The sequence below is a fragment of the Cydia splendana genome, chromosome 11 (genome assembly GCF_910591565.1).
Source record: "Cydia splendana chromosome 11, ilCydSple1.2, whole genome shotgun sequence".
NCBI classification, from domain to species: domain Eukaryota; kingdom Metazoa; phylum Arthropoda; class Insecta; order Lepidoptera; family Tortricidae; genus Cydia; species Cydia splendana.
Window position 1 is genome coordinate 9,288,426 of NC_085970.1, and position 13,513 is coordinate 9,301,938.

At 34.7% G+C, this 13,513-nt stretch overlaps 1 protein-coding gene across 1 annotated transcript; it reads right to left on the reverse strand.

Moving 5' to 3' along the window:
- Positions 1 to 1,352: 1,352 nt before the first annotated feature.
- Positions 1,353 to 2,978, reverse strand: LOC134795215 (uncharacterized). The gene is made up of 2 exons (XM_063767046.1): positions 2,836 to 2,978; positions 1,353 to 2,464 (listed from the first exon to the last, which is right to left on the reverse strand). The coding sequence occupies exons 1-2, from the start codon at positions 2,975 to 2,977 to the stop codon at positions 1,353 to 1,355; spliced, it is 1,254 nt and encodes a 417-aa protein (XP_063623116.1). The 5' UTR covers position 2,978.
- Positions 2,979 to 13,513: the final 10,535 nt, after the last annotated feature.

Consider the following 13,513-nt stretch of genomic DNA (forward strand, 5'->3'; position numbering starts at 1 on the left):
CCTATCATCTTCATGATGATGTTGGGGCTGGCGCGAGTCCGGCGCACCAGAGATGCGGCCCTCTTGCGGATTGTGGCATAGAAGCAATCCACCCTGGCTTCGGCGAACATCCCTGATGCGCTACAGAAGCGCGGCAGCCCCATCATCACCCGGAACGCATTATTATACTGGACGCGGAGGGCTTCGTGGGCCCGCTTCGTATACGAGAGCCACAAACTGCACGAATACAGTGAGGTGCAGTAAGCTCTAAATAGAGTCACTTTCACCTCCCTGGTACAGCGCGCAAACTTGTGAGCAATCATATTCGCGCGGACCGACAGAGCCCTCCGTTCTCGCTCTATGTCTTTATCGTCTTTGAGGTCTGCCGTAACGATGTGGCCTAGATATTTAAATGTGTCCACCCTTTCGAGGACTGCCCCATTAAGTTTGATGGGTGTTACTTCGGCTGTTCTGCTACGGCCGACCTCAAAGACCATATATTTACTTTTCAATACATTGTATTTCAAGCCGTGAGTTTCAGCGTATGTCTCACAAACCTCCAGCAGCCTACGTATGCCACCAACCGATGCGCTTAGCAGAACCATATCGTCTGCATAACTAAATTATTAACGCAGACATCGTCGATATGACATCCGATATGCATTCCGCTAAGCGCATCCAGGAGCTCATTCATATATAGGTTAAATAGAGTTGGCGAGCTCAACCCCCCCTGTCTCACCCCACACTCCAACCTATACGGGTCTGAAAGCACGTCTGCCCATCTAACGCAGTTGACTTGGTTTCCATACCAGTACCTGAAGATGCTGACTAGTCCAGATGGAAGTTTAATGTCTTCGAGTTTCTTCCATAAAATCTTGTAGGAAACCAAGTCAAATGCCTTAGATAGGTCGAGGAAGCAGGCGTATACAGGGGAATTTCTATTTACGCAATACTTGATAGTGTGCTTAAGAGCCAATATTGCATTTTCTGTGGATAATCCTTGTCTGAAACCAAACTGGCTGTGATTTAATGCCACATACTCGTTTAATCGTGTGTTAAGCACACTATCAAATACTTTAGCTATTACAGTTGCGAGTGATATCGGCCTATAGTTATTTACATCGGACAGATCTCCCGTTTTATTCTTCACTATAGGTACAACCAGGGTTGGGCAAAATACTGGCTCAATGTATTTCAAATACCAAATACTAAATACATTCAAAAATGTATTTCAAATACAAAATACTAAATACATTCTAAACTGTATTTCAAATAAAAAATACAAAATACAGAGTTTAAAATAATGTATTTCAAATACAAAATACACTTAACGACTTCTTAGAAACTTATCTGACAACACTTTTTATAGGTTTTTATGAGTTAAAAACGGAATTCCCCTTCATATAAACTAAATTCTTAAAAGTGTTGTCGGATAAGTTCCGTCTAGTTGGCGAATGAATAAATCCAGCCAAAGAAAACAGTCTTTCAACTGGACCGGAAGAGCATAAGCTCGTATTAAATTTGATGAACATTTTTCTAACGTTTGGGTACCGTTGAAGGACACTAAGGTCTTTCCCCTTATCATTAAAAAAACTCACTAGTTCTAACTCCATAGACGTGGCCGGCCTATCACGTGTATAGTCAGCGAAGACGATGAAATCATCGTCTTCATTCTTGCTCGAACTACTACTACTTCTAGGAAGTTCTGAAGCAGATTCTAACGTCGTGATCGCAAGGTTTTGTAACCTTTGCTTGTCTTCAATTGGACAGGATTCTGGCAGCCATCGCATTTTGTACGCTGGGTGGAAGCATGCTGCCAGAATCGCTTCATTGGCCTCAGGTGTCAGTTGGAGAAATTTCTCAAATCTGTTTCCTAAACTTTCTAGTAGTTTTGGTAAAACTCTAGGGAAGTGGCGCAGATTGCTGTCTCGTTGTCTTTCCAGTTTGGTTTTAACACTCATCAATGTGGGTAAAAGTTTACCATAATAGCAATTATCTCCTTGAAGATAGTCAAGAGCTGATGCGATCGGTTTTAAAACCTCCAAAAACTCTTCTAAGTATTCGAATTCTACTGCAGAGAATGTGTTTGGTTTGCCTAACTTTTCAAATAAACCATTCAATGTGGTTTTGCTTTTCATGAGATGGAGAATGGCGTCGTACAGGGAATTCCACCTTGTTGGGCATGGGTATAATAGCTGATGCCCAAGATGATCTTTAATTATTTCTGCAGACTTTGGTCTCCTTGACATGTTCCAGAGCAGGGTGCATTTGGCAATAGCAGAATAATGGATTCTGCTAATAAGAGAATCTCCTCTTATGAAATTATTCAAGTCTGTTGTGGCCAACAGGCTTAGGGTGTGACTGGCACATCTCAGATGTCGTGGTAAATACAAGCCCCTTGTTTCAAGTTCTTCGGAATTATTAACTAAAAGCACCTCTTCATATAAAATGTCACTTGTGCTCAAATTATCCAATTCCATCGTATCTAAACATATGAAAAAAAAAATATTAGTACTGGTATACACATAAATTGTATAAGTAGTAGAAAGTCAGTCAGTCTATAATATATGTCACACAGTGGGCATGTTAATTTAAGATCTTTTTTAAGTTTTCTGTTTTATATGTTATTAATTCTAGTACACATTCATAAATTATTTATTTATTTAAACTTTATTGCACAAAATACACAAGTGTATGTACAAATGGCGGACTTAATGCTAAATGGCATTCTCTACCAGTCAACCATTGGGCCAAACAGAGACACATTATTCAAAATTAATTAAATATTCTGAATTATCTTACATGTAATTTATGTAATGCAATTTTTTTTGTTTAGACATATAATTGAAATATCACCTTGAAGACCTGAGAAATCTGGTACATAATCAGCAATACCAAATTCTCTGAACGCCTTAACGAAATTAGACCCATTGTCTGTAGTGGTCGAAATCAACTGTTCATGTTTTAGTCCATACTCAGACTGGACACCAAATAGCATTTCAGCTATTTTGTCATATGTATGCGAACCTTTGAAACGATTGAATGATAAGACACAACTCATCCGTTCAAGTGTAGTGTCATTGATCTGAAACAAAACATTTTCATCTAATATTTACCCGTTTTAGTATTTTTCAGATTTAAAACTATTAATATATAAAGGCTTAATACCATGTTACTACATTTTTACTACATTTTGATGTAAATTAATTAAAACATACTAGACTTAAACACATTTAGAAAGAGACTTAATCGCGAACACTAACATTTGAAGGGTATACAGAAAATCAAGTAATATTTTTTATATTAGATTTTCAGCTCAAAATTTCATAGCTCTTAACGAACTATTGCTTACACCTTCTGCTACAATCATTGTAAACAACAGATAAATCAGATAATAAATGTAATGGTTGTATATTATGAAAACGTTTTAATTAAAAATGTCTTCATATGGATAGAGTCAGGGACACTTTATATACTGATTTGTTAAAAGTATAAAACAAAAAAAATACTGGACAATACATACCCAATGTGCTGTTGTTACACCAAGAAAGCTTCTAGTTTTTGTAGACCATATGTCTGCTGTTGTGGACACATAGTCCAATTTACTGAAAATACTTATAAGTTTATCAGTAACAGCTTTTTGGGCAGTTTCAATTTTTCTGCCTAACGTTCTTCTGGACATAATGTGAAGCTTTTCAGATATGTCAGTAAACATCTTGACGAAGTTAGGATCATCTACTGTACTTAGTGGTTTCATACTGTTGATTACATAGTTAACTATGTTATTATCTAAGTTTTGTTGCACTGAATTTTCTTTTTGAGATTTAAAACCTAAAATGTCTAATTTCGTTTGTTTCAAATTTTCTCATTGACAGTTTTTTGTGTTTTTTTTTGTCTTTTACCATCTTTGTCTTTCTCATATTGAGTTAGTACATCAGGATGTTTTCGCTACAAAAAAAACAAATAAAAAATTATACCTAAAAATAACAACATATAATGTGGTTGATAAAAATAATCTTTATTTTCAAATATAATGTTATGTCAAGGCGTAGTAGTTAGTAGTACAGACAATAATTACTCATAGTAAAGCTAAATAAACTTTATAGTTTTTAAGTTATTACTTATAACTTTTTATTATGCCTAAAAAACTATATGTGCTAACAAAGGTGCCAATATTTTAAGGGATGATTATTTACATTAAAATAAAAAAACCTAACATAGAAATTAAGAAACCTTTTTAGACCATTTTTTTAATTTTCATTTACTTACAGAACAAAAAAAATAATTATAATGCTGTCTAAAAATAATCACCATGTGCATTTAACTGACAAGATGTTGTAACACTATCTGTCTTGTCTTTTAATTGTCATTACTGTAAAAATATTGGTACCTAATTTGTTAGCACTTTATATAGACTATTCTTAGATTTCTTAGCATACAGCCAATTCAATTCTTTTTTAAGCATGTGTATTGTATTGTACCATTTGTACCAAACCAAACCTCAAGCATTCCAGCATTTTCAGTGCCAATTGGCTGTATCAGACGGATGAGATAGAACATACAGATAGTCACACAACACAAGTGATCCCATTAGGATTCAATTTTATTACTTTTGAGATAAATATAAAACGATAAAAACACCCTACATTAGTTTTCACTAAAATACCTTCCATTGTATAAAGCTAACTCAGACAAAACCACAGTATTAAGTATAGTATAGAGTATAGCCTAAAATTCAAATTTAAATATTTATTCTGGACACTCTCAAGGGCGCTTTTACATGTGAATATAAATAAACAATACAGAGGCATGGTTAATAATGAGTGACATAAAAATGAACATTTAAAATAAATACCCATGCTGCATGCAACAGCCAATACCCGGGTAAACATTCAAACAGTTATTTGAAGCTAGCATTAGAGAGCGTGAGAACAAATTTAAAACATCAATTATTATTTAATTCTTTTCTATACTGACTTACCTTCAAATGAAGTTTGAAATTGCTGGTAGCCCTAAGACTACCTTTAATCACAGTCTGGCATTGTAAACAAGATGCTTCAACTTTTTCACTGGCGGTATTGAAGTCCGCCGTCACTTTGAAATATTTTTCGGATAAAATTAGTGGAAAACTTGTTAAACTTTCACTGTAACCATCGCGATTATCATTGTCAGTTTCACCACTCCTTCGTTCCCCGCTGGGGCCGCTAGATGTATATACCGCAGTCACCGCAGAAGAGGAAGGTGATGAATTTGACTCCATCGTATACGTAAACGCCGATCGCCATAAACTTATTTATCTGATATGAATCAAGTTTACTTTACACTCGTAAGTCGTACCATACCGCGAAATGAAGAGAAGACATTTGACACTTGACGTTGACGTTTGACGTTGACACTTACTCAGTGTTGCTGTTGTCACGATTACAGTGTCCTAAAGGGGCTACCACACGATTGAAAATATTTCAATGATATGTATTTTGTGCAAATGAATTTTATAACCTCAAGTATTTCAAATGCAAAATACAAAATTCATGTAAATGTGGTATTTGAAATACCAAATACAAAATACTCGTCTAAGCAGTATTTGAAATACAAATACAAAATACGTATTTGTATTTCAAATACGAATTTCAAATACATGTAGTTGAAATACTGCCCAACCCTGGGTACAACTATCGTTCGCATTAAGTCGTCAGGCAGATAAGAATGCGTTACACACAGATTAAACAGCATTGCTAACACTCGCGCTAAATGGGGACCTGCGTGCTGGAGATGCTCAATTTAATTGCTTATTAAGATTCTTGTTACCGACATGTTTGCAACAGACTGCTGAGGTAAGATGAGAGGCAGCAACTGATGCGCTGTCTCCCACCCTTCCTGCTACAATGTAGCCAAAGCGCGTGTTGTGGAGATACGGACCACCGGGCTGTGCCGGCAGCTGATCTCGCAGTAAATTCTGGAAAAATAAGTGACAGTCTAAGAGGATGCCAACTTTGCCGGAGACATCAAAGTCTTTGTCAGCCAATTTAACATATGGAGGTATAGTGAAATTCTTCCTATTAACCTCAAATTGTGGCATTTTACTTGTGATGCTATCAGCTACGTTGCAAGTCACTGACAATTTAAAATCGGTTGCTGTTGCATACACATCAATAGTATATCATCATAATTGTCTGGTGTCTAGTTTTATTGACAGAATCAAACACTCCAGCAACTGTGTCCTTAGATTGTTCTAAAGTGCAGCCAAGCTGCTTAGCTAAGTCAGCTCTTATAAGAGAAACTTGACTACAATTATCTAAAAGGGCTTTAGTATAAATAACATTACCCTGCCTATCAATTAGCTTTACCCTAACACTAGGTAAGAGTAAGGTAAGGTGGGGGAAGATTGAATGGTTTTTTGATGAGATAGACAGTGTTCTGTTAAAACCCTTGTTAAATATAAACTATTTACTTAATTTCAATTGTATAAATTGGAAGGTTTGGCCAAGGACTATATTTTTGTAATCTATCGATAAAACTCGGCTACGCCTATTCTAATATATAAAAATAATAAAATAAAATACATTTTTGTCTAAAATATACACGGGTTAAGATGGAATGGTCGAGGGGTAAGATTGACATAGTGTCTAAATTCTTTTAAATGAATGTAAACGGTTACTGTTGCTCGTTATCCTATAGAACTCCTTATACTTACCAGATAGAGATGATTTTTGCGTAAATATTCCTATTAGGTAGCAAGAAAACTGCAGTTGAAAAAAAAAGTATTTTACTCTTACCCCATTTTACAGGGAAAAGGACAGTGATACTCAAACTTTTGTATTGTATAATTCTTTGTATAAAAAAACTACACATTTTTGTTATGTTAGGAAGATCAGCTTGGAATTAAAATAACAGTTGCATGATAACAATTATTTATTTTATAAAATTAATGAATACAAAAAGTAAGGGTTTTCTTGCAGCATGATTAATGTTGTTACAAATTAAGTCAGATATGTAAAATATTAGAAAATCAAATATGAATCTGTGTAACAAATTAAGTCACATACATTTAAAATCCAAAAAAATACCAAATACTTAGTAATTTGTGTAGCAAATTAAGTGACAGGCTTACTAAGATTTAAAATATTAGAAACACAAATAAGTACTGTAGTGTACTGTGTGTAAGAGATGTTTTTTTCCCTCCGAACAAAGTAATTCCGAATAAGTTATTGATTATCCAGGATCACGACTCAACAAAAGTATTTGTATGAGCAAGCTTTAATTGTTGAAAGTTAAACTTAACACACAGAACAAGTAGGTGGGTAGGCCAATTTAACTAAATAAATCAACAGATAGCTAAAAATAATTTCTCAAAGGAAAAGTAGTGTTCCCAAACGGGAGCTTCATAAAATTATATCAATCTTTAAAATATGATAATAAACAACAAATTATAAATTACGTTCTATTTAGGCATTTAGGAACATAAAGTTTTCTTAAAATTTTAGTAATATAGTTATTATCACAATAATATTTCACTTACTTTACTTACATTACAAATTACGATAGTAAGTATTTCAAATATAGTAAAATCAACAAAACAATTATAAATTAAGTAAGTACCTATTTTTGGCATAGGTTTAGGACCATTACGTTTTCTTACAATCTTAACAATATGTATGTGCTAAAATCAGTCAATCTTGAGATCAATATTACTTATATTAGGCAGCTGAGATAAATATTAGTGCAGGCGTGCTAAAAAAATTAATGCCTCACTGAATATTATATTTATGGAAAACAACTTCGAATTTAATTTGACCACGACGAGATATAGTAGGCTGAGGTAATACACAAAGAATATCTTCTTTGCTTTTTAGGGCACCAATATCTTCTACTATTGGGTAGGTAAATGATGTCACCGTGTCAGATTTTGATTGCTTAACTTTTCTGACATATTTGACAACAGGCAGTTTGTGTGCAAATGACACTATAGTTCCAACAAAATGTTTGACACTCTTTTTTGTTGTAAACTTTACTATGAGCCAATCACCTTGTTTTAAATCGTTGTCGTCACTATAAAATGTTATGTCACTCAAACCCAGTGGTATGATTGCATACGGATCTATGTTTTCTTGGTCTTCATCTTGCTCCTTCAAACATTTATCTATAAACTCACCCATATTTTCGTAATCAGAGACATCAGTGTCCATAGTAATGATTTCCGTTTCTTTTTCAGAGCTGTCTGTATCACTAGACGATTTGTATTTTCTAAGTTTCATTTTTCTGCAGCCCTCTTTTTTTATTTCACATTTAGTTTTGTATTTATTTTCATTTGTTTGACTACTTTCACCAATCTCTTGAAATTTTGTATCATTCCCAAAGCTTTCCGTTTTTCTTTTCTTTTGTATATTTTTATTTTTTTCCTCTTTATGGTGACCTTCTTGTTTTATCTTACATTTACTAACGTATTTATTTTTTACTTGACTAGTTTTACCAATCATTTGATATTTTTCTTCATTTTCTGTGGAATCTTCGTCACTATGTAATGAAAGTTTTCGTTTTCTTTGAATAACATTTTCTTTCAAAGCCTTATTTTTCTTCGTGGCATTCGTTTTCTTCTTTGGTATTATTATTTTGGTTTGAAGTATACTTTGTGTTTTCTTTTCTTCTAGTTGGTTTTTCATAGTCTCTGTGATCACTTCAGCTCCTTTCGACACTCGTTTTTTTTTCATGTTATGATCATGTCGAGGGCTTTGTTTTACTGTATTAAGCAGAAGGTCTTCAAAACTTATTAACGTATTATTAATTATATTGACATTTGAGTTAGGTTTCGTTGTTGAATCTTTAGTTATTCTTTTTGGTTGCAGGCATATCGGTAAATTTTCTTTTTTGTTTGTTATGAATGTTTGTGCTTGTTCTTGACATTTTAGTGCATCTGTCAACATATGCACATTTTCTGGTTCTTTAGTTGAATTATCGTCTCTCAACATTTGGGACGTAATTATGTCTATGCAAAGTTGGTTTAAAGATACTGGCGTTTTAGTATATTTAGTAAACTGAACCTCTACTTTGCGATCTTGCTGCGAAAGATGGGCATTTTCGTGGAGTGGCGGTGAATGTTGTGGTCGATCGTCTGGTAGAGGACACGAAGACTGTTCCTCTAGAGGACAAGGTTTATTTTTTTGAACTTCTTGCCAGCGTTTGTATGCTCCTGGATCATACTTATCAGTAGGGATCACGTTAGAGTTAAAGGGATATATACCCGCTTTTCTAAATCCGTTCATTATTACTCGGGGTTCGGTATCGTTCCAAATTTCAGCAACTAGTTCGGAAAATATCTTTTTTGGCAGTTTCACTCCCGTGTTTTTTCTTTGCCATTCTACCAATTTAGCATCCCATCTACTTTTAAAAGATTTAAACACAGCAACATCCAACGGTTGCAGAAGATGGGACGTGTGTGGTGGTAGTTTCAATATTGTGATATTGTTTTTAAGGGCCAATTCCACAACATTTAAGTTGACGTGGGAATTGTGTCCGTCATATATAAGCAAGACAGGTCGGTCTTTCCCAAGTGCTGGAATAAATACTTTTTCTAAATAATTCAGAAATATATTCGAGTCTATCCATCCGTTTGGACTTGCAGCATAGGACAATTCAAAATTATATTTTTTGTCAGTATTAGCCATCCATGAATCCCACACAAATTTCCCTTTAAATATAATTAAAGGACTAATTTTCACTCCATCCGCATTAACGGCCGTTAACACGGTTGTGTTGTCTTTACCAGTCCCATGTGTGGTTCTGGAGGACGGAACTCCCTTCTTTCCTACTACTTTTGTCTTCGAGGGGTCAAAGCTTACCGATGTTTCATCCAAATTCCAGATTTGTGAAGGCATTTGCTCCAAATTTAATTTTTTTAAAGTTGCCTGTAAAAGTTCAAAGTACTCATTTATGCTAAATGGATCAGTGTTCACTTTTCTGGCGTGTTCAACAGGTTGAGCTTTCTTGAGAGAAAGGCCATGGCGGTTACGAAAACTTGTAAACCAATCTGGTCCAGGAACACCGTCTTTAAATGGGGTTGATATATTATTAAGGCGAATATACTTTGACACAAGTGTAATAACTTCGTTTCTGGATAGGCCAAACCCCCATTTTTCCAAAGTCTTTAGGCCGTTTGCTAATTGCTCTTCAATTTCATAGGAAAGGATAGGAGCCCGACCCAACGTTTTGCTTTTATTGCCCGTTTTCTTATACAACTTATTGTGTAGAGTTGAAAGCGGTATATTATATGTCTTAGCTGCTCCAAATAGAGTTAACTCCTTCCTTTCAATTTTCTCAATAGCTCGAAGCACATCATCAGCAGTGTAACAGGTTGCACGTAGAGATTTTCTAACATAATTTCGGGGCATTTTGGATCTGCATTAACAAATAACAATGATTATTATATGTTCCCATTACTACTAAAACTCTAAATGATTAAAAATCTATAGACAGTGTAATATCCATAGACACATGATAATCTCGTCTATTCTCAAAGCCGGTAGGTGAAAGTTATTGATAGTACGTATTAAGTGCCACATCTATTTTAAATAATTTAAAAGATAATATACTGAAATATTTTTCAGTAAAAATTAAACATTTATACGCTTACCTTTAAACATAATCGTCTATCCTATATTTTTGCAGCGGATACTGGTATAATTAGTATTGGTTTTTATGGCTGAAAAAGAACAACATTCCTTAGTTTATATTTTATAGCACATTAATTAAAATAAAAAGTTATACCTCATCGTGGTGTACAGTTGACCACAAAGAGATATACCCAACGAATATTCAAAAATATGTATCCACAACCTTAATCCAAAGACAATAGAGTCGTGGATACATAATTTTTGAACATTGAGTGGGTATATCTCTGTGTAGTCGACTGTACATCTGACCACGTTTTTTTTAATATTTGGGGACGATTTCACTCAAATCGACTTAGTCCCAAACTAAGAAAAGCTTGTTTTATGAGTATAAGTTTAAGACTTATACGAGTACCTAAATAAACAAATACATACTTATATAACTACGTCCCTATTAAAAAAATACAAGTTTACGAGTTTTACGAATTATATGAGTACCTAAATAAACAGATATATACTTTATATTTACGTGCCTACTCATAAATTGTACAAGTTTGGACTTATATGAGTACCTAAACAAACGTATATACAGCGTGTATTTTTAATATTACCTCAAATTCTAACCAGTCGTAGGCATTAGTGCTATGAACCGAAAAAACTCAGCCCATTCCTTTTTTTTTCCTATAAAATAATTCAGCACGCAATGTAGCACTACTTTGTCTTACGGCGATGGCGTGACGTCACAACTGTCACTTCACTAGACTCTTTTCTTCCATGTGTCAAATAAGTGTACGCAATACATTACTGCTCGAAAAAAATAAATATATTAATAGTTTAAGAAATACTAGAAAAACACGCTTTTATAAATGGATGTAAAAACAAAAAATAAATTATGGATCGTTCAAGTTGTCTCTATTTCTGGGCTGAAGTGTAAACTATGTGCTTTTAATTATAATATTTTGACGACCGGTCTGGCCTAGTGGGTGGGTAGTGACCCTGCCTGCTAAGCCGATGATCCTGGGTTCGAATCCCAGTAAGGGCATTTATGTGTGTGATGAGCACAGATATTTGTTCCTGAGTCATGGGTGTTTTCTATGTATTTAAGTATTTGTATATTATATATATATATAATATCGATATATTGTTGGCTGAGTATCTACAATACAAGCCTTCTTGAGCTTACCGTGGGGCTCAGTCAATTTGTGTAAGGTTGCCCTGTAATATTTATTTATTAATTATTATAACAAAAAAATATATATATGAGACAACTTGAACGATCCATAATTATTTTTTTGATTTTACGTGCATTTATAAAAGCGTGTTTTTCTAGTGTTTTAATAAACTATAACTTATTTTATACTTTTTGGTCTTTGATAACGAAATATTTTTAACAACGTATACAAATACTAATACTTATACACTAATTATACTACTCAATATATAATAGGTTTGTTATAACCTTGAAACTTGATCGTGTTGGTTATGTACTCTATCTACGTTTGGTTATGGTTTGAGGTAATATTTTTTTACGTTACGTTAATTATTTGCAAAGTTTGAGAATCTGCCTGTTTCTCTATGACTTGCAAAAACGGGTGAAGATTGAAACATTACTATTTCAATCTTAACCCATCGAAATTGGCTGGGTAAAGATGGAAACTCTCGTAATTCTGAATATATGATTAATAGCTACACCTAGCACTAGTAAATAAATATGAAATCTCAAATAACACATAAATAGTCAGTCAGAACGTTTATACTCACCTTATTAATCAACTTATGGAACATGGGGTAAGATTGAAAATCGACGAGTTCACCAGGAAATGCTGACCTTCACAAAAGAGCACATGACACGCGTCTACTCACTCCGAGCGGTCACTGACGACTGAGCGGCGAATCGTGACAAAATGGCGGCTTAAAGAATGATACCAGCACTAAAAAATTGAAACCAAATAGGGAGTTATGTGAGACTTTTTATCTTTCCCCTTTTTTCACCTTCCCCCACCTTACCTTATATTACCCTTGGCCTTTGATAACAAAGTTACTTGACCAGAGTCCTTGCTGGGAACAATGTCCTCATGCAGCAAGGAGTTGTGTTTTTCTTTGCAAACTGAGCATTTAAAACCAAAAAGGCATTTTTTACCATGGTGCTCATTTAGGCAAATGTTACATAATTTGTTTAACTTTACAAAGTCCTGACGTTGCGCTATGTCTAACAGCTTGAATTTTGGGCATAGGTGCATCTTGTGCAGTTGAGAATGACAGTACTTACATTTTGCAACTTTTGTTTGGGTTTTGGTAGAACCGCTTGTAGCAGCAACTACTAGGCTGCTCCTCCGGCTAGGGGCTTGCGCATGGGCAAGAGTTTCAAGCGCCGCAGCTCTGTCCTCTAAAAATTCAAACAAATCATTTAGCTTTGGCAAATCCAAGGCTTGCTTTTCTAAATGGAATGCCCTAAGAGTGTACTGATCAAGTTTGCGCTGTAGCACAGTCAAAATAAGCAAATCCCAATGCTGCACTGGAACATCCATATATTTAAGCGCACCTAAATGCTGTTTAGTGTTAACAACTAACTCACGAATGGCAGCTGAAGACGTTTTATTGATATTTGGCAAGTCTAGTATTGATGTAATATGATATTGTATCATTTGCTGCTTATTGTCGTAGCGATCAGCAAGTAATTTAAGTGCTACTTCATAATTCTCGTCATTTAAAGGCAAATGTTTGATAATATTTAATGCCTCGTCACATAATAGTGATCGTAAGTAATAAAACTTGTCGCACTGCGACAGCTTAGTGTCCTTTTTAATGACACTGTTATAAAGCGTAATGAATTCATTATACTGTCCTACCTCGCCGTTGAACTTTTTAATCTCAATCCGCGGTAGCCTTTGAAAGCCTGAAGATGGCTCCTGCGCAGACGGCGCAGGAGC

Excerpts from the sequence above, each read along its gene's own strand:
- LOC134795215 (XM_063767046.1), bottom strand. The coding sequence starts at position 2,977 with ATGCTATTTGGTGTCCAGTCTGAGTATGGACTAAAACATGAACAGTTG. Across the intron at positions 2,465-2,835 it reads AGATTTCTCAGGTCTTCAAG|ATACGATGGAATTGGATAAT; the intron begins GTGATATTTCAA and ends TCATATGTTTAG.